This window comes from Chlorocebus sabaeus, chromosome 19 (genome assembly GCF_047675955.1).
Source record: "Chlorocebus sabaeus isolate Y175 chromosome 19, mChlSab1.0.hap1, whole genome shotgun sequence".
Taxonomy (NCBI): Eukaryota; Metazoa; Chordata; class Mammalia; order Primates; family Cercopithecidae; genus Chlorocebus; species Chlorocebus sabaeus.
Window position 1 is genome coordinate 19,209,590 of NC_132922.1, and position 20,107 is coordinate 19,229,696.

The 20,107-nt window shown below is 58.2% G+C and overlaps 2 protein-coding genes across 34 annotated transcripts in view; one reads left to right on the forward strand and one right to left on the reverse strand.

Moving 5' to 3' along the window:
- PISD (phosphatidylserine decarboxylase) overlaps positions 1-9,650 on the forward strand; it is a 44,873-nt gene extending 35,223 nt beyond the window's left edge. For 6 of the 9 annotated variants that reach the window (XM_007975477.3, XM_007975476.3, XM_007975481.3 and 3 more), the window contains exons 2-8: positions 2,217-2,470; positions 4,352-4,517; positions 6,311-6,547; positions 6,743-6,881; positions 7,073-7,219; positions 7,505-7,665; positions 8,369-9,650. In XM_007975477.3, the coding sequence (XP_007973668.1) occupies positions 2,418-2,470; positions 4,352-4,517; positions 6,311-6,547; positions 6,743-6,881; positions 7,073-7,219; positions 7,505-7,665; positions 8,369-8,593 (1,128 nt within the window). In that variant the 5' untranslated portion in view covers positions 2,217-2,417 and the 3' untranslated portion in view covers positions 8,594-9,650. Of the gene's footprint in view, positions 1-2,216; positions 2,471-3,455; positions 3,694-4,351; positions 4,518-6,310; positions 6,548-6,742; positions 6,882-7,072; positions 7,220-7,504; positions 7,666-8,368 lie in introns of those variants that run through there. The other 3 variants (XM_007975471.3, XM_007975472.3, XM_007975470.3) reach the window with 2 other exon arrangements.
- Positions 9,596-20,107, reverse strand: part of SFI1 (SFI1 centrin binding protein) — a 113,415-nt gene continuing 102,903 nt past the window's right edge. For 17 of the 25 annotated variants that reach the window (XM_073006790.1, XM_073006799.1, XM_073006789.1 and 14 more), the window contains 12 exons: positions 20,010-20,106; positions 16,465-16,625; positions 15,911-15,985; positions 14,579-14,653; positions 14,265-14,441; positions 13,940-14,193; positions 12,906-13,010; positions 12,521-12,752; positions 11,264-11,402; positions 11,063-11,141; positions 9,922-10,033; positions 9,596-9,834 (listed from right to left, as the gene is read on the reverse strand). In XM_073006790.1, the coding sequence (XP_072862891.1) occupies positions 9,730-9,834; positions 9,922-10,033; positions 11,063-11,141; positions 11,264-11,402; positions 12,521-12,752; positions 12,906-13,010; positions 13,940-14,193; positions 14,265-14,441; positions 14,579-14,653; positions 15,911-15,985; positions 16,465-16,625; positions 20,010-20,106 (1,611 nt within the window). In that variant the 3' untranslated portion in view covers positions 9,596-9,729. Of the gene's footprint in view, positions 9,835-9,921; positions 10,034-10,170; positions 10,458-11,062; positions 11,142-11,263; positions 11,403-12,106; positions 12,753-12,905; positions 13,011-13,939; positions 14,194-14,264; positions 14,442-14,578; positions 14,654-15,910; positions 15,986-16,464; positions 16,626-20,009; position 20,107 lie in introns of those variants that run through there. The other 8 variants (XR_012089479.1, XR_012089480.1, XM_073006797.1 and 5 more) reach the window with 8 other exon arrangements.

The following is a 20,107-nucleotide window of genomic DNA, read 5'->3' on the forward strand; positions in this document are numbered from 1 at the left end:
CCTTCCCTCTATCCTGCAGCTCTGAGAGGGACTGGCAGTGCTCAGCCTGTGTCCTGGGGCAAAGCTGGATTCATTTTCCTTCCTGGCGATCTTTTGGGGCCCACAGGTGGTAATTTGGAGGCACTGACACCCTGGTCTCGGTGCCTGTTTTAGAAGAGGCAGAACAGTGATGTCAAGGATCTGAATGAGCAAGGACCCCATGCCCTCACTGGGCTCACCAGCAGGTGCAGTGCCGCAGCCTGGCCTCTCAGGATAGTTATTAGTCTCTCCAGGGCCCACCTTTCCCTGATGGGCATCTGACTTGGCCCCTGGCCTCATGTGCCTCGATTCCTTAGTAGGGCCCCCTCTGAGACTGGAGGCCAGACCCGGCCCCTCACAGCACCATGGAAGAATGAAATGCCAAGGCTCACAGGGGAACCTGCTTTGAGAACCCAAGGTTTTTGGCCAAACTAGGTTCATCTGGGTTCATCTTTCTGATACATTCAGGGCTGTGGTGGTCACTGTCCCACATGGTAGATCAGGGAGGAAAACTGGCAGGAGGCTGGGATTCCCCAAGGCCCCTCCTCTCTGCCTCCCCTCAAGGCCATGCTTGCCTCGCTGTGAATCCTGGCTCTGAGCTCAGCTCCAAGCCTGCACTCTATCCACCAGGGAAAGAGCTTCCCCTTTGGAACCAGGCACCAGGCTCACCCCTGACTGCTGTTACCCCTCTGTTTCCCTGCTGGGGGAAGGCCAGCATGGAGCCTGCTGGGCCAGGGAGGGTGGGGTGTGTGCTCAGTATGTTGGCGGAGTGACTGGAGTGACACAGCCCTGGAGGCCTGGACCCTGGGGCTGAAGCTGGGGTGTCTTTGGGTCTGGGCCTTGCGATGGGATGGGCCTCTTGTGCCTGTGCCAATTTCCTGGTGCCGGCATCTTCTCGAGGGAGGATGCTGGTGTGTATCTGTTTGCTGGTGGGTAGGTGCCCTCCTGCCTGACCCACCTGCAGTGAACTGTCCCCATCGCTCATTTAGGAGAGGGGCCTGGCCAGCCCTAGCCACTGCCTGGATCAGTGGAGAAATCCATGCTTGTGTCCAGACCTTAGTCACCTTATTGTCCTGGCTCCAAGAGGCCACTGAATCCCATACCCGGGGCTTCGGTGACTCTAGCGGGCAGGTGTCCGGGTGGAATCTTCTCCTCTGTGGCTGAGGAGGGTTTGCCAGGGCGTCAGATGTTCGACCGCGCATGACCACAGTGATGTCTGAGTTCGGCCTCATAGCAGGCTGGCCATGTCTGGCCTATTCTTTGCTTTAGGCGGCAGCTCTTGGGGCCAATTTCATCATCTAAGGATGGTGACAGGTGCCTGCCCCCTTCCTGGGCAGTGGTTGGGGGTGAAGGACAGGAGGGGTGGGCCCCCTGTCAGCCCATATCCTGGAGGGCCTTGATTGCCTGGGCTGAGATAGCAGCAGCTTTGGCATGTTTGCTCTTCCTTCTGCTATCTGTGCAGGCCAACGTGGAGAGGCTTTGTAGGGGCTGGGCCTGTCCTCCCCGCTGGCCAAAATGCTTTTCTGAAGCAAAGATGGAAAAAGGGGAGTGGAACTGGTTTGGGCTGCAGTCCTGGCTTGTTCCCAGCCCCAGGCTGGTTTTCCCCACATGCACAGCGTCTGAGGAAGGCCTGGAGCAGGGAACTGGGTATTTTATGTGTGTGTTGCGGTGGGGGGTCAAGGCCAGGAGGGGTGAGGAGAGAGCCACAGCAGGTAAGATGCCAGGTTCTCACCAGGGCGCCTCTCGTGGCTTCCCACTCATCTCATTCCTCAGATGCCACTTTGTAACCTGAATTGAAAATGGGTCAGGTCCTGGCAAGGGAGGGGCCACACCGCAGACCGGCTGACGCGGTGCTGGACCCGGACCTGGGCCTGGGCCGGGAGCATGGGGCTCAAGTTCCCACCTTGTGTGTTTGGAGCTGAGTGGTGCCTGAAAACCCTGGCAGCCGTGGCGGGTCCCCTCCCTGTCATGGCTTACTGGACCCAGCAGCCTGAGGGCCTTGCCCCCTGCTGCCTCCCCAGGCCAGCTGAGGAAGAGGATGAGCAGTGCAGGCTGGCTCAGCCCTGGGTAGCAGGGACAGGGCAGGTGGCCAGGACTGGGGACAGTGGGCTTCAGTGCAGGGGCTTTTGCACTGGGCTGCAAGCCCTGAGCAGGTGACCTGAGCAGGTGTGTGACTAGTGCCTGTCTGTCTGCAATAGCCCTGACCCTCTAATCTGCACCCTGTGAGCCACCAAGACTGAACCAAGCCCAGGAAGCGGCGCCACCAACCGGCCTCGCAGAGGCAGAGGCCCTGGAGCAGTGACAGCACAGGAGATCCGCTGGCTCAGGGGAAGGGGAGGAAAGAGGAAAACAAAGGGAGTGATCGAGTGAGCCTCGCCCCGCCCTCCCTGTGCCGGCCCATGATGTGTCAGTCAGAGGCGCGGCGAGGACCAGAGCTCGGCGCGGCGAAATGGTGAGATGCTGCCCACCGCGCCCTAACCCCACGGTTCCCCGCCACGACCTCCGGAAGGTCAGAGTTCACATCCAGCGGCCTCGCAGTAGAGGTGGCGGCAAGGGGACTGGTGGTCAGCCCCCGAGGCTGGAGGGGCCCGGCCTGGGGGGCCTGAGCACCCTGAGTCGGAGAGCCCGCTTCAGGTATCTTTGGTTCCAACCACGAGGAGGGCCCAGCAGGGGGAGGCTGCCAGCAGGCGTCAGACCTCAGGCCTGTGATATTCCCTACCCTGGTGCTCCCAGGCCCCCTCTTCCCAGCCCAGACCCTTGCCTCTGCACCCCACCTGGGAGAGAGGCTTCCCCATCCCCCTTCCTGCCCGCGGGAGGGGTGCAGCTCTTCCTGATTGGTCCCTGCTCTTCTGCAGTGAGTGGGGCAGGTGGCAAAGCCAGAGGGGAGCAGTGATTTGTCTTCGCTTGGCCCCTGCCACCTTCCTGGACCTTTTAAAAATACACCGGGTTGGGATGGGAGAGAAAGCAGGCACCCGGGAGCTGTGGAGATGCAGCCGCCTCTGAGCTTGAGCCTGAGCGGGGTTCGCTGCTGGTTTGCCTTTCCTGCTCTGCTGCTTCTATCAGCTGAGATGCCGCTTTGTTCCTTGGTTTGCTCAGCGACTGGGAGAGAGGACTCAGCTTCTCTTGAGAGCACAGTCCCAGATGGCAGCCGTAGATTAGCCAAATCAGTTACTTTGCAGATGAGGAAACTGAGGCCTGGGGACGTTCTGAGTGGACGGCAGTGTGGTCTCCTGCTGGCTACCCTGGGTCTCAGGAGCATTTGCTAGGCCTAGGCACGGACAGGGTGGGGTGGGTCTTGTTTCTGCTCAGGAGGCCAGGGTTGTGGTGGAAAGGCTCGCCCAGCCTCTGCTCTGGCTCTGGTGAAGCTGAGCCCCTGCTGAGTGCCCTGCATTTGTGCTGGGAGGGTGGGGAGAGGCGGGATCACATTTGCAAAAAGGGGGGGGCTTGGGTCTTGTGTGTGTGTGTGTGTGTGTGTGTGTGTGTATCCACCTTTGCTGAAATGAGGGGCTTGGGTGTGTGTGTGTGTATATGCGGGCGCAGCCCCAGCAGAACAGGCAGGTGCTTGAGAGCTTGTGGTGGGGAGGTTTTGTTCACAAACCTGTGGATGGGTTTTCAGAACCTGGCCTGTTATAGAAAGACCATGCAGATGGATGGCACCGTAGCTGTGTGGTGCTGGTAGGTGGGGTGTAAATGCTCCCTTTGAGAGTTTGTCTGGCCTTGGCCCCGTAATTTAGCAGATGAGGAAAGAGGGGGCCTGGAACCATGAAAAGAATATCCCAGATCCTGCAAAGGATGGTAGCAGAAGACTGAGCAAATGGTTACCCAGCTGGCTGGGTCGTAGCTCCTCAGTGCTATGCGCTGCCATGCCAGTGCCTGTGTGGCAGAGCTGGCCCCTGGGCTCACTCTCCTGGGCCATGGAGGCTGAGGAATGTGAGGCAGGCCCTGCACCCTGCTCTCCCCTCCCTGGGCCCAGGTACTTGGGTCTGGAGGCCCTTGCTGGGAGCTGCTGAGGCTGAGAGGTGCCCCGCAGCTGGGCCTGACTCTCCTCTTGTGGCTGCCCCCACATTCCCAGTCCTCCCCAGCTGGCTGGCGGGTGGGAGAGCCTGGGAAATGAGTCTGCTAGCCAGAGGCAGCCAAACCCCTGACTCAGAATGGGGTTGGGACAAAGGGGCACAGCCAGTGTTTGCTGGGCTCCATCACCCCATGGCAAGGTAGCTTGCCAACAAGGGTGGGTAGACAGGAGGAATCCTGCTCTGGGTGCAGGTAGCAGTCTCCTGGGTCCCGCCTAGAGCCTGGCCACTGACCTGGCTGTGCATGGACCTGTGCCCTGCAGGTTGCACTTCCCCCAGCTGGCCCTGAGGCGGAGGCTGGGGCAGCTGAGCTGCATGTCCAGACCCGCCCTGAAACTGCGCTCCTGGCCCTTGACCGTCCTCTACTACCTCCTGCCCTTCGGCGCCCTCAGACCGCTCAGCCGGGTGGGATGGAGGCCCGTAAGCAGGGTAAGTGTGCACAGGGCCCTGTGGCCCGGACCTGCCCTCCGGGCAGGCCCGAGGTTGGGGTGAGGAGAGACTGAGGTGGCGGCGAGCTGTCAGAAGCAGAGGGTCATCTTCAGTGGGTCAGGGTTGGAAGGTTCATTGGTGGGCAAGGCCAGGGCAGCTTTTGAAGAGGCCACTACCTGGGCCGCGGAAGTGACTGCGAGGGCATGCCGTGCCCTGCCCGCTCCCCTAGCCTGCCTCATTTCTGCCGTTTGGGGCTCCGGTTCTGGAAGGAACCCAGCCTGGGGATTCAGAAAATGGTGTCTGTCTCTGACTTTTCTGTGTTCAGGCAGAAAACAGCTTAGAGGTGGTTTTGAGCAGAAGCCAAATTAATTCTGGGATGCCAAAGGAGTGGTTCAGGAAGGATGTATCCTGTTTGGGTTCCTTAGGGTGAGGACACCTTTAAGGAGCCCAGAGGCCTGCCCCAGGAATGGTCAAGGGAACTGGCTTGGCCCCTCCCGGCCCCTAGAGGGCTCACTCTTGCCCTTGGCTTCCCAGGCAGGTTGACCCCAAGGAGGAAACCCTGTTCCTGGGCCTTTGTCAGGTTGGTGTCATCAGAGCTCAGGGGCACTGAGGTACCCTGGACATTAGCCCAGGCTCCCACCTGTGCCTGGGAAGGGCCTGGGCTCACATAGCCCTTCTGTGTGACTGGGAATCAGCTGGGAGGGATAAGAGCAGCTGTCTGGGAGCTGCTAATTCCTTACCTTGCAGAGGTGTTGAAAGTTGGAATGAAACCACTTTTACACCTTGGGGCGTTGGTGTCTTGGTTGTGTTTAGAGAAGCAGCAGCCACCAATTAGAGGCAGTTTCTACAGTGGCAGCAGCACTAACAGGCTGCCACTTCCTGGGTACCTGGCCCTGCTAGAGGGCTCTGGGACCAACTAGTGGGACCCAGTGCCTGTCCTCAGGCCATCGTCTGTCTTCAGGTGCTCCAGGCTTCCCTGAAGGAAGAGAGAACAGACGGGCCTGAAGGGACGATCTCCCTTTGCCTCCTGGGAGGAACCCCAGGTGCAGACAGCTTTATGGCCTGACTCAGTCACAGTAGAATGTTGAACACAAGTCCTGCTGTGGGGCCGAGGTGGGGCTCAGGGCTTCTCAGACTGCTGCGTCCAGGCCCTCAGAGTGCTGGCTGGACCTGTGGGGGCTGCGGACCCTGTGTCTGCAGCTCAGGCCCAGGTGACAGCGACATCGCAGACCTGCATCTGAAAATCCCTGATGTTGGTGCTCAGGGTGTCCTCCTCACTTCCTGTTAAGACAGAGGGACACATTTTGGGCTGTAGACTTGTTCCACGTACTTGGGAGCCGCCTCCTTTCTCTGGTGGTCTGGGATATGGGCAGTGACCAAGGGCAAGATGCCAACCACCTCTCCACATACTGTGATACTGGGGTCACCGTGGCTAGGGTCACACACTGTGGTTAGGGTCAGATCCGTTTCCGACCCCCACTTTAAGAAGTAAGACTGTTGGCCATCTCCCGTTCTGGGACTGGGGCAGTTGCTATTAGACTTTTGCATGACATGGCGAAAACCACTGGAGTTGTACGTAAATCCAGCACTCTGTGTGGCAGGAATGGCAGGTGCAATCTGGTTCCCAGTGAGAAACAGCCACATCACAAAAGCAGCGTGGGGCACCTGGGCCCTGGTGTCCTCCGTGGGGTGCAGATTCTCTCCTGAAGTGAGATGTGGGCTCATGACAGTACTTGGGCTCTCTGGAGCTGGGGCAGTGTGGTCAACTCAGCCCCTTGCCCTGTGGCCTGCAGGTGGCTTTGTACAAGTCAGTGCCGACACGCTTGCTGTCACGGGCCTGGGGTCGCCTCAACCAGGTGGAGCTGCCACACTGGCTGCGCAGGCCCGTCTATAGCCTGTACATCTGGACCTTCGGGGTGAACATGAAGGAGGCTGCTGTGGAGGACCTGCATCACTACCGCAACCTCAGCGAGTTCTTCCGGCGCAAGCTGAAGCCGCAGGCCCGGCCCGTCTGCGGCCTGCACAGTGTGGTGAGGCCCGATCCTTTCCTCCTGGGGGAAACAGGACTTTTTCCTGCCTCCGCAGCTGGGACTCCACTTGCCCAGCACAGCCCCCTGGCCTCCAGCATATCTGGAAGCGGCAGGATGACAAGGGGAGGTGGGGGCTGTCTTCTGAGGGGAGGAGACCCTGCTCTCCCTGGCAGCAAGCCTCTTCTGTCCTTCCAGATCAGCCCATCGGATGGAAAGATCCTCAACTTTGGGCAGGTGAAGAACTGCGAGGTGGAGCAGGTAAAGGGGGTCACCTACTCCTTGGAGTCGTTCCTGGGCCCACGCACCTACACAGAGGACCTACCCTTCCCACCAGGTGGGTCACTGCACAGGCGGGGCCAGGCAGCCCTGCTGTTGTGTGGCTGGAACGGGAGGGAGAGGAATGCTGGGGAAGGAGCTGAGGCTGGCATGTGGGGCCTCCCTGAGAATCCATGTGCAGACCGCACTCGGGCTCCGTGCTGGGTGCTCACTGTGTTGGTGGCCCCCATGTCTGCTCCTACCCCACAGCCGCCTCATGTGACTCCTTCAAGAACCAGCTGGTCACCCGGGAAGGGAATGAGCTCTATCACTGTGTCATCTACCTGGCCCCCGGGGACTACCACTGCTTCCACTCCCCCACGGACTGGACTGTGTCCCACCGGCGCCACTTCCCAGGTCAGCCTGGGGCCAGCGTGTGGGGGGAGCTGCCTCTGTGGGCTTCACATAGAGGCTCTCAGCTTCTTGGTGTCAGGGGACCAGGCTCCAGGTCAGGGCCATCGAGGCCAGGAGCTGACTGCTTTATGCAGGCTGGTTGTGGGCAGGGGACCATGGGGCCCACTCGGCTCAGCATTTGGAAATGACATCAGGGCAACAGGCCATGAGTCCCTTTGGGTCTTGGCTGCCCTGGAGTGGACACACTGGGCTCTGGACAGGGAGTAGCAGCGTTCCCTGCCTCTGCAGGCTCCCTGATGTCAGTGAACCCTGGCATGGCTCGCTGGATCAAAGAGCTCTTCTGCCATAACGAGCGGGTAGTCCTGACGGGGGACTGGAAACATGGCTTCTTCTCACTGACGGCTGTGGGGGCCACCAACGTGGGCTCCATTCGCATCTACTTTGACCGGGTAAGCAAAGTGTAGGCCCTGCCAAAGCCCAAGGGCTGGACCTCTTGGATCTACCTGCCTTGTCTGCTGTGCGGCGGATGGGTTGGGACTGAATTCTAGGGAGGCCACGTGTCTGGTCAGGTGTGGCTCTGCTGAGCAGCTGTCCTGAGAATGGGCTGCTCCACCTGCCAGCCAGCTGAGGCTTCCCTCCCTTCTTGCACCATTGGCTGGAAGAGATAGAGGGAATTAACCTCCTTGCCTGGCACCTGGTTTCTGCTAGGAACCATGGTCAAAGGTGAGAGTGAGGAGGGAACAGAAAGGGAGCGTTGAGCTCGGGGTGGCTCATGTTGGTTACAGAATGTGAGGGGGTCAGCACTCGCAGGCCTGCTGCCCACCCTGTCCCAAGTGGCTGCCTTTTTGGGTGTCAGTTTGTGACCAGCGGCCTTGGCTCCCACAGGTGCCACTCTCCCAGCACCATGCATGGAAACCACTGGGTCCGATTGTTCCGTCTTTCCTGGGCCTAGTTCACAGCAGGTGTCAATGCTGTGTGTGAGATCTGGCTAGACTGGGCCCACCTGGCCCTGAGATGCCATCCCCACCTCCCTTTTGGAGCTGGGTTGGGTGGTGGTGGGGACAAGCAACAGAGGGAGTGGGTGGGACTCCAAACACGTGGGGTGACACTGTGCACTTGGTGGCCCCGCTGACCCCCAGCCTATCACCACAGGACCTGCACACAAACAGCCCGAGGCACAGCAAGGGCTCCTACAACGACTTCAGCTTCGTGACGCACACCAATAGAGAGGGCGTCCCTATGCGCAAGGGCGAGCACCTGGGCGAGTTCAACCTGGGCTCCACCATCGTGCTCATCTTTGAGGCCCCCAAGGACTTCAATTTCCAGCTGAAAACAGGACAGAAAATCCGCTTTGGGGAGGCCCTGGGCTCGCTCTAGAGCCTCTTTCCTGATTATGGCTGCTAAGGGATCTTTTGCAAACTGAGTGAGCGTCTTTTAGAGAGGGAGGCCCATGAGGCCATCCAGGTGAGGGCCTGCCTCAGGGTGGGTGAGAGTCTGACCAGATAGGACTTGAATGACTCGGCTCCCACCTGTTCTGGAGGTACAGACAAGAGGTGGGTGAGAGCCCCCGTCATGCCCTCAACCTATCCTGTTCCTTCTCCCTACAAATAAAAAGTGCAGGCTGGACTGATCTGTCACATTTGGATCTTTTTAAACACTGTATAGACGGGAGATCCTGCATTCCCGACTGAACCTTCAGTTGGTCTCGATTGTCATTTTTTCTTGCTGCTCCTCCCCATCACCTGGGCTGTTTTCTGTTGGCCCCTTTTGTTTTTTGGCCTTAACCCTCCTGCTGCACAGGGTGAGGTGCCTCCTTGGCACAGACTGTGGATGCCTCTTCCCCCAGCAGAGCCACACAGCCTTCATGACAACCTTTCTGTTCCCAAATTCACCTCACCCTGCTCTTTAGAAAAAGCAGTCTTTGTGCTTGTGGCTGAATGCATCACCCTGGACTCTGCCAGTGTCTTCTGAGGACACTGATTAATGATACAGACCTCTGTAGGACCTGATGAGTGACCTTCTGGAGCTGGTCAGGTCCTCGTTGCAGCAGGCAAGACTAATCACTGAACCTGCCTCATGGCACCAGAATGAACAGGGCAGGCAGGTGCTAGGCCCAGCTGGGGATGGGAGAGTTCCTGTCCTCCCCATATCCCTACATGAAATGTGGGAAAGTTGCTGCTGTTGATTCAGGGTCTGTCTGGGAGGCAGAGGGCCCTTGGTGGATAGTCGGTCAGTGCCTGGGGAGCCCCCAATGGCGGGGACAGGGCCAGAGTTCATGTTGACCCTGGGGACGCTGTGAATTTCTCCTGCAGGAGAGCCATCATTGAACTTTTTCAACTGTATCAGTAGCACAGTATTTTTGTATGAGAAGTGGGAGACTTCTGAACAGTAATTCATTTAATGGCAAAACATTTTGAAATAAAAAAATAAAACTTATAACTTTGTGTTCTGTTCCTGGAGGTGGCCTGAGGCCTCCCCGACAGCCCAGCACCTGCGTCCCTGGGGCAAACACGCTAGCACAGGGCCTGCCGCAGGGCCTGGATGCGAGCAAGGCAGGTGCCAATGGGCTGGCGCTGAGCCTGGAGCTCCTCTGCCAGCTGCTGGATCTGCAGTTCCACCTGGGACCAGAGAGGGACAGCCAGGGCTGAGAGGGAGCACAGCCCGGGGCGTCCCTACGGACACCTGGGGATGGCCTCCGGCCTCACCTCTTGCAGCTCTTTCTGCACCTGCTGCTCTACTTCCTGGTCCTCAGGTCCGGGCTCCTCTCTGCTCAGCTCCAGCCACCTGCGCAGGCTGCTCGCTTGCCGCTGACAGGACCTGAGGGGTGGAGATACCTGCTGCCTGCCAGGCTGGGTCCTTGGCAGAGCCCCATCCGGCTCAGAGAGCGGCACCTCAGCTAATTCTGATGTGGGTATCGTGTGGAGAGAGGAAGGCGGTCTGGTAGGGCCCCTGACCTGAGCTGCAGGCCCCTGCTTGGGAGCCGAACACTTCTTTTTCCTCTCCCAGTCTCCTCCGCCCTCCCGAGCAGACAGCAACTCAGGTGGGCCTGGGCGAAAACACACTTCTTGTTTCTCTTCCCCTGTGCAGAGGCAAGGATGAGGCGCCAGAGTCTGTTGCTGTCGAAGCTCTGAAGCTGCTGCATGATGATGGTCCCCAGACCACTGAGTGCAGCGGGTCTCGGGCCTGTCTCCTCTGCACTTTTTTTTTGTGTGTGAGATGGAGTGTCACTCTGTCGCCCAGGCTGGAGTGCAATGGCGCGATCTCAGCTCACTGCAACCTCCGCCTCCCAGGCTGAAGCAATTCTTCTGCCTCAGCCTCCCAAGTAGCTGGGATTACATGTGTGCACCACCATGCCCAGCTAATTTTTGTATTTTAGTAGAGACAGGGTTTCACCATATTGCCCAGGCTGGTCTTGAACTCCTGACCCCGTGATCCGCCCGCCTCAGCCTCTCAGAGTGCTGGGAACAGGTGTGAACCACCACACCCAGCCCTTCTCTGCACCTTTAATATCAGTGTTATAATTAGTCACTGGGGACAGCATGGCCTCATCGGGATTTTAGAGGTTTGCTCAACTTTATCATCCCCCCCATAGGAAGCAGAGCCTCTGTCCATAGGTGAGGCTGACTGGGGCCTTCCTAAGCAGCACCAAGCCAGGTCAAGAGCCATGGTGGAGACGGGGCCTTTCTGGACAGCACACACTGAGGGCTCCCTACACCCCTCCGTAGCTAGACCAAGACCACCCACAGGACCCTGGCAGCTGGCTCAGGGGAAATGGAACTGCCCGCCCACTTTTCCAAGCAACACCTCTCCTGTAGCCAGGGCCGCAGGGCATTTCGCAGGGCTCACCAGAGGTTCTGCTTGGTGGTCTGGTAGTGCAGTAGTTGCTGCTGGATCCCCTCAAGTTCAGCCTCAAGGTCCAGGCTGCCTATGGCGACAGAAGTAAGCTTGTTTCAGACCATTTTCCCCTCTGGGACCAGGGTAAATAGCAAGTCCCAGGTCTGGGAGTGGCCTGAGTGCTTTCTGCCCTGACAGGCCCCAGGTACACACCTGCAGTTGAAAGCCCAGGCCCAGGCCCAGCCCTGGTGGCTGAGAAGTCCCCAGGAAGGAGTAGATGGGGGTCAGGGACACTGGCCAGGGATGGGGGGACCTGGGGCTTATCCCTAGGAATAGCCGGCTGTGCTGACGCCTGCAAAGGAAAGAAGGGTGGATGCTCAGCAGGGAAGCTAGGAGGAAGCCGGGGAGGGGGACACCAAGTCCTTGTCACTGCCTGCTCTGCAGGGGTGGGGGAAGACCAGGCCCCCAGCTGCAGGAGCTGGGCTTCCCAGGCACTGGCCGTGCTAGCTCATCCAGTGTCGAGCCTGCCCCTGCACACAGGACCTGGTACTGTAGGAGAAAGTCCCACAAGCAACCAGGGAGCACCCCGTGTCACCACAGTCCGCCTCGCGCCTCCACCGCCTGAGCAGCTGTTCCTAACCTTACCCAACTCCACCCCCACCTTGCTCTGAGCTCATGACCTTGCTGAGCTTCGACGTCAGTGAGAAGTAGTGAGTGAGAGTCCAGCGCTCTACGGCCTCCTCCATGCCCTCCTCTCCTGGTGAGAGTGGATTTGCCCCTTCCATCACCCGACGGGTCAAAACCCTTCCAACCCCACACACCATTCCAGCCAGGGTAAGTGGCCCCACAAGGCCTAACTCACCACAGGAACTGGCTCCTTCCTGCCCCTTCATCCCCATTCAGGAACCAGCTGCTTTGGTGGCCTGAGAGCAGCTGTCACTCCATTACTGAGCTCTCACACCCCCTGGCCATCCCCGCCCAGGCTCCCCACTTGGAGGCTCATCCCCTCTCCTTCCCCTGTACTCCTCCTAGAGGCCGCAGCGGCTCTGGGGTTACCTTCGGCCTGTGCTGAGGATTCTTCTCAATCTCTGGCCCTGACCTCTTCCTTGAAGGTCAGACTCAACGTTTGCTTTCTCTCAAGTTTGACATCAAGAACCTGGTTCAAGACACTCTTGACGCTTCAGCCCAAATCAGTCCCCACCCCCAGCTCCTTCTTCCAGTCAAAGAACTCTGTTCCCCAAGTTATTCAAGCCAGCAGCCCAAATCAGCCTGGATTCCTTCTTCCCCCTCACTCAGCAAATCCCTCAGAGCATATCCTGCCTCGTCGGCCGCCAAGAGAGTATGGATGAGTGGCCTCCCTGTGCCAAGGTTTTCCAGAAATGATGAGTACAGGTATGGTATGAGAAGGAACACCAGAAGCCAGACCAAAGAGAGAGCCCCAGCGCCCAGGCCTGGTGGTAGAGGACGTACCCTGGCTGGTGCAGCTGCCCCACAGGGCATGAAGGAGGAAGGAGGCAGCAGCAGCAGCTCCGGGCCTGTGCTTGCCGTCAGGATCTGCTTTGGGCCAGGGGCGCTTGACAGGGCCCCAGGCCCGGGGCTGTGTGGGACTTGTGCTGTCGGGGCCTCTGCCAGAAAGGGCCGCGTCAGGGAGGGGCCTGCTGGCTGAGCCATACCTAGGCCATGTTCCTTGGGCTTCTGAGGCCTGAGCACAGGGAAGGCAAGAGCCTGGTCAGGCCACAGGACCCTCCTCTGGGACCAAGGAACAAGAAGGAAAGGGGGCCACCCACCCCAGGACTGCCAAAACACAGGCCCCAGATGGAGGCGCCAGCTGCCTTTGGGGCCCCCGACCACCTACCCCTGCCTGCCCATGGTGCCACACCCCAGGGACCTCTGGCTCTGCGAAGGCTCCAGCAGGAAGTGTGGGCGTCGCGGCTGCTTCCTCGCTGAGTGGGCAGTGTTGCTAGGAAGAAACATGGGGTCTGTTCCCCTGGGCTGACCAGGGGCTGCAGGGGGGTCTGAGATCTCTGTGGGATGGGGGTCGCTAGTCAGACACCTCCAATTTTATAGGGAGACCGAAAGTCAGAGAAGGCGAGGCCAAGGTCAGCAAGTAAGCTGGGGTGGGCCTGGGCCACAGAGCTCTCAGCAGTTCTGACAAAAGGTACCTGACGCCAGGGAACTGCTTCACCCACATAGTCTCTTTTGACATGCAGAGCAACCCTGGTAATGCAGGTGTACAGGTCGCCAGGGTCCATGTCACAGGGGAGCAGCCTCTGAGATGTTCAGGCTCCCATCAAGGTCAGTCAGTGAGGGGCAGAGCAGCGACCGGGACCCACCTGACAACTCCCCCGGGGCCCAAGGCTCTCGGGTCGTGCTGGCTGCTGTGGGAGCCACCAGCTTCATCAGCATGGGGCAGGGCAGGTTAGGGTTTGAGGAGACCATAGTCGGGGCGGGCAGAGGGATAGGTGTCAGCCCACACAAGAAAGAGGGGCTTCTGACAAAAAACCAGTGTCTTGGCTGTGAGGGAGCAGGAGAGGCCAGCAGGCACAGGCAGGGCTGAGCTTGTTCCCTTGTCAGCTATGTGTGTGACTCCGGAAGACTGTCAGCAGGACGGGCGAGAGGGGAGGAAGGGGTTGCCGAGGAAGGGACACCTATTTCCTGAACTTTGGCAGGCAAAGGAGAGAGGGTCTGGAAATCCCACGCCACTCTCTCCTGCCGGGGGAGGGATGGGGTCTGGCCGGAGAAGAGGCGATTCCCAGCAGCTCAGCTATGACAAGGCCGAGGCCAGCCTGTCCTGTCCCCCATCAGGGCCCAGTTTTCCTCCCTGCTACGCCATCCAACCTTTTGCCCAGGGTGGAAGCGAGGAGGATGAGGTGAGGACGGGCTACTCACAGTTCCTGGGCGTGGGGCTCCTCAGCAGCCAGGCGGCCCAGAGCTCCCTGAAGCAGAGGAGCCTGTGGTCTCTTGGTCCCCACGGTGGCATCCCCAGCCCCAGTGGCAATGCAGTTGAGAAGAGGATCCTCAAATGTCACTTTCCTGCTAGGTGCGATGGCTGCCAGGGGCTGAGGCTTCCCGCCCCGGCCCAGCACTTTCTGTTTCCAGAGCGTGGCACAGCGGTGGACGGCACGATGGAGACTGTGAGCCGCCTGCGACACAGCCTCTGGTCAGCTCATGCCACACCCTGCCTGCTCCCCAGAGGAAGGGGCCCTGGGCCTACCTGGACCTGCTGCTGGGCCTGCAGCTGCTGCCGGGAGGCCTTCATGCTGGCTGCAAAGCGCAGGAGCCATGTGGCACCCTCCTGGAGGAGCTGCCCCTGGTAGGCCTGGAGGGCGCGCTGCAGCCGCGCCTTCTTCCTCCTCCTTTCCAGTACAAAGGCCAGCCACGTGGCCCACACCTCCAGGGAGGGTGGGAGGTGAGGCCCAGATCTCCCTGTTTAGGGGTCCCCCACAGACCAGGTGCCCTCCCTCCAACCAAGGCAGGGATAAGGCCTGAGGGAGAGGCAGGGATGGTAGGATGCAGAAACACAATTACCTTTGCCTGCAGCGAAAAGGCCCAGAACCAGAGGGCCCGCACTGTCGCCTGTTGCTCCTGCCTCCTGGCTGCCAGCTAGGGCCAGAAAGACCAGATCATTTCCCTGCTGCCCCTTCAGGGAGGCCGTACTGATCAAGGGGCCCTGCCCGGATCGTCCCTCTGGGCTCCCTCTCTAGTTGAGGCTCCGACTTCCTCCACTAGGAAGGGCCAGCCCTGTGCCTGGCCGTGAGGTGCTCAATAGACGCTCAATCTGTGGCCTGAGGAAGGACCTTTAGGAAAGAAGGTGGCAAAGGGCTCCTGCAGGGGGATGTGTGGAGACACCGGCCTGGGGTCTGGGGAACGGTGAGAACAGGACAACAGGACAAGAGGGAGCTGGGGACGTGTGGGTGCTGCTCTGCGTGATCCCTCTTGGCTTTTTAGCAAGATCCCAGCAAGCCTTAAAACATATTTCATTTTAATTTTTAAAAAATTATGTTTTTTTTTGAGATGGGATCTCACTCTTATCTAGGCTGGAGTGCAGTGGCATGATCACAGCTCACTGCAACCTTGACCTCCTGGGCTCAAGCGATCCTCCCACATCAGCCTCCCGAGTAGCTTGAACCACAGGTGTGCACTAACTACACCCAGCTAATTTTTCTGTTTTGTTTTTGTAGAGATGGGGTCTCACTATGTTGCCCAGGCTGGTCTTGAACTCCTAGGCTCAAGTCTCAAGTAATCCTCCTGCCTCAGCCTCCCAAAATCCTGGGATTATAGGCGCAAGACATCATGCCTGGCCCACTGATGTATTTTTTTTTTTTTTTTTTTTGAGGTAGAGTCTCGCTCTGTCGTCCAGGCTGGAGTACAGTGGTGTGATCTTGGCTCACTGCAAGATCTGCCTCCCAGGTTCACGCCATTCTCCTGCCTCAGCCTCCCGAGTAGGCGCCTGCCACCATGCCTGACTAATTTTTTTGTATTTTTAGTAGACACAGGGTTTCACCGTGTTAGCCAGGATGGTCTCGATCTCCTGACCTTGTGATCCGCCTGCCTCGGCCTCCCAAAGTGCTGGGATTACAGGCGTGAGCCACCGCGCCCAGCCTCCACTGATGTATTTTTTAATACAACACTGTAGAAAGAGAAACCAGGCCTTGAAGTAACTAGTCTTACGCAGGCTACAGATGGAACAAAGCTGATGTGCTCAGAAATGACAGGAAGGTGGTAAAGGAGATGGCCCTGGGGAGGGCAATAGTAAAAATACTGAACTAGAGGTGTAAGCCGAAGGTCACTCATTGCCCAGGCCTCACACGCCAGAGGACAGAGAAGGAAGTATGGAGGGGACATCTCCCGGGTTCCCACCTGTTGTCTCCACTGGTGGAAGCAGGTCCGGCTGAGTCTCTGTGCCAGCAGTTGGGTACTCTGCCTGTGCAAGAGCTAGGGAAGAGCAAGTGCACGGAGTGGGGTCCTGACCTAGCCTAGACAGCCTGCGGTGGGTCCTGATCTAACCCAGTCTCTGCCCAGCTGAATGTCCTCCCATTGCTAGGAGTCCTGGATGGTGCCAGGGGTCTCCTGCATAGGCAGGGAGAGGCAGGGGGGAGGCAGGGGACACCTAGAGGACTCACTCCGTAGGTCCCCCAGCACTGATAAGCTGCGGGTCAGCATGAACCGGGTTTTTAGGCTGAGCCGTCTTCTCTGGGAGACACTGGATTCTGGGGCTGGCTACCCGCTAGGCTCCACCAAATGCCCAGAAAGGCTCCTGCAGCCTTGTCCTACAGGACCCCAAACCACCCACCACTCACACCGGCTGCATGGAGTGCTGTCAGGAGAGACCCCTTCCTGAGATAATGGTCTCCTGGCCTGGACACCCCTTGCCAGGCAGGTGGAACTTGGAGAGTTGCCACCGTCGGCCTCACCCTCTTCCTGACACATTCCAGATGGTGCATCTTCCACCGGGCCAGCCCCTCCAGCAGCAGCTGTCGGCGGTGGTGCTGGACCGCCCTCTCCAGCTGCAGTCTCTGCTGGGCTGACCTCCGGCTGCAGTCCCGCCAGCGCTGAAACCAGGTCCGCAGACAGCCTAGATCCAAGTCAGAGTTTGCTGTTTTGTGGGATTTCCACCAGTGACTACATAATGGTGAAGGTGCAGAGAGGAGAGATGGCTGTGCTGGGATAGAGTCCAGGTGTCCAGCCCACACGGTGCAACTACCACATGTGGACCATGGCCCCTCTCTAAGGACAGCTCTGGCCACCTTTGCCAACAGTGAACCCCCCAGGGACTGGAACCAGATCTGTTTACCACTGTGCTCCCCAAGGGCCCTCCCAGAGCCACAAGCCTGTCCACAGCCTCCACAGGGGTGCCAGGGGCCCCCGTAAGAGTCACGTGCAAAATGCTGCTGGGCGCGCGGAGGAAGAGCCTCAGTCTGAGGGAGGAGGAGGAGCCCCCACTCGAGCTGCAGCAGCTGGAGGAGAGGGCAGCCTGTTTGGCCAGGGTGGAAATCAAGGCCCAGTCAGAGCAGCCCGAGCCGCGGCTGGGGAGGAGTGCGCTGGTCGCCAGGCCACGTCTTCTGCCCCCCGGGGTTCTGCAGGCACAAACCACATCCTGCCTTTTGTTTTTGTGTCACAAGATTCTCCCTTTAGTGAATCTTTCTTGGGCCCTGGGAGAACTTTCTTTTTGAGACAACAGAACAGGGTTGAGAGCAGGGCACAGATGCCAAGATGAGGAGCCCTCCAGGCCCACCGGCACAGGCAGAGAAGGCAGCAGGTCACAAGTGGGAGGCACCCATGTGAGTGCTGCATGCTGACATCTGGGCTCTGTTCTAAGTGTGTCTCTCTCTACCTGCCATCTCGGTTGATCTCCACAACAACCCCAAGAGGTAGGCACTGTTATCCCCATTTTACAGATGAAGACACTGAGACTCAGAAAGGGGCCCTGCTGGAGGCCACACGCAGAGCCAGGTGATGACCGCCAGCCTGCGCTGCTTCAGCACCCTGCATAATGGGTCTTGTGACATCCTCCCCCCAGTCCCTCCTCCAGCCCCACCCCTGGCCTGCCAAGGTGTGCCTGAGACACTGAGGCCTTAATATAAGCCAGGCAATTGTTCCTCGGGTGTTTACTGTGTACCTACTACGTGTACACTGTCTTGCTGCCCAGTCTCCCAAATGTCTCACACCATCTGTAATGGACGTGGCAATCCAAACCTGCCATTGCCTCCTTCTAAGGAAAGTCCTTCAGAGAGCAGCGGCTTCGGGCAAAACTCAAACCCGTAGCCTCTAACTTCCCACCACGGCCAGGAGTGGGCACCTGACCCTTAAGGCAGCCGACCCAAACTGGCCAGAAGCCTCTGGAGCCTGAAGCTGCACGGTCAGGTGCCCAAAGGGTCAGGCGCAGAAGCTCCAGAGCCCAAGGACTGGCTAAAGCCCTCAGCTTCTTTCTTAGTGAACTAGAAACACGGTGCTGGTTTCTGAGCTGAGTTCCAGGACCCAGCAGCACATTTGTGGTGCAGTAATGCAGCCGTGTGGGATGGCTGAGCCCGGGGTTTTGTTGCTAGGACTTGTGGAAACATGCTCATTAACATATGCTACAGTCAGAACCAAACCAAAGCTGACGCAGTTTTGTCCTGGAGCAAACTCTTGTAAACCAACTCAACAACTTGGTCAATTTCTTTATGGGCCAATTTAAACAATTTCTAATTGTTTTCACTTTTGTTTGTATTTTCATTTATTCTAAAAATGAGCTGTCCCCTTCAGCGTGTCAGATTCTCCTGCTATGGGAGCGCTGGCTGTGTTAGGAGACAGCTCCCCACGGGTCTGCCGTGTGTCTGTGCATCTTGCAAGCAGGGGCATGGACTCCTGTTCTAGGCTCTTTCCAAAGATTTTTTAAAAGAGACTGGGTCTTGGCTAGGCGTGCTGGCTCATGTCTGTAATCCCAGCACTTTGGGAGTCTGAGACGGATGGATCACGAGGTCAGGAGATCGAGACCATCCCAGCTAACATGATGAAACCCCATCTCTACTAAGAATACAAAAAAATTGCCGGGCACGGTGGCTCAAGCCTGTAATCCCAGCACTTTGGGAGGCCGAGACGGGCGGATCACGAGGTCAGGAGATCGAGACCATCCTGGCTAACAAGGTGAAACCCCGTCTCTACTAAAAAATACAAAAAAAAACCTTGCCGGGCGCGGTGGCGGGCGCCTGTAGTCCCAGCTACTCGGGAGGCTGAGGCAGGAGAATGGTGAGAACCCAGGAGGCGGAGCTTGCAGTGAGCTGAGATCCGGCCACTGCACTCCAGCCTGGGCGGCAGAGCGAGACTCCGTCTCAAAAAAAAAAAAAAAACAAAAACAAAAAAATTAGCCCAGTGTGGTGGCACGCGCCTGTAGTCCCAGCTACTCGGGGGGCTGAGGCAGGAGAATCGCTTGAACCCCAAGAGGTGGAGGTTGCAGTGAGCCAAGATCGTGCCACTGCACTCCAGCCTGGGAGACAGAGTGAGACTGTCTCAAAAAAAGAGAGAGACTGCGTCTCATTCTGTCACCCAAGCTGGAGTGCAGTGGTGTGATCATAGTTCAGTGCAGCCTCCAGCTCCTGGGCTCAAGTGATCCTCCCACCTCAGGCTCCCGAGGAGCTAGGACTACCGGTGTGTACCACTGTGCCCTGCAATCTTTCCAAAAATGTATATACAGCAGGCAGTGGGACTTCCTGAGATCGAATGAGAATGTCTCTGGCCCCTAAACATTCAAGGGCCCAGCTACACAAGGAAGCAGGACGCTAACACAGTGGAGGCTGACCTGACAAGCGGCAAGGACTTTCCTGTCAAAACAACCCCCCAACCACCCCAAACTCCTCCATTCCAGCTTCTTTTATTTCTCTGTAGATCTCAAGCTCCAGCCTTTCATTTTAACGTCAATTGGTTGGCAATCAGTTGGTAATACATTTCTAAGATATACTGGACTGAACAGTACCCACTCCACACCTGCTGTATTCATGCCCTTCCTGGAACCTCACAATGTGACTTTATCTGGCACTAGGCTAGCTGCAGATGTAATTGGAAAGGATGGCGTCACACTCAAGTAGGGTGGGTCCTTCATCTGATATGACCAGAGTCCTTCTAAGGGACCCAGACACAGGAAGGGAGAGGCATGTCAAGATGGGGCAAAGACTGGAGCAATGGGTCTGCACGTCCAGGAGAGCCATGACAAGCAACAAACAAGCTGGGAGAGGCAAGGAAGGACTAGAGCCTGAGGAGGAACACGGCCCTGCCACGCCTTGATCTCTAACTGCCAGCCTCCAGAACGGAGAGGGTAATTCTGTGTTGTTTGAAGACTCCCAGTCTGTGGTACTTTGTCATGGCAACCACTGGGAACTGGCATGTATGAGGAGGAGACAGACTTATGGGGGCCACAGGGACCTCCACAACAGTGCAGTCGTCACATTCCTCAACACGACTTGCTTCTGGGGGCCCCACTTACCCCTGTCCAGCACCTTCCGGGCCTCCCAGATGGCGGAGTCCTCCTGCTGTCGGTAATATATCTGCACTGACACAGCTTCCCGCCACTGGACCAGGACC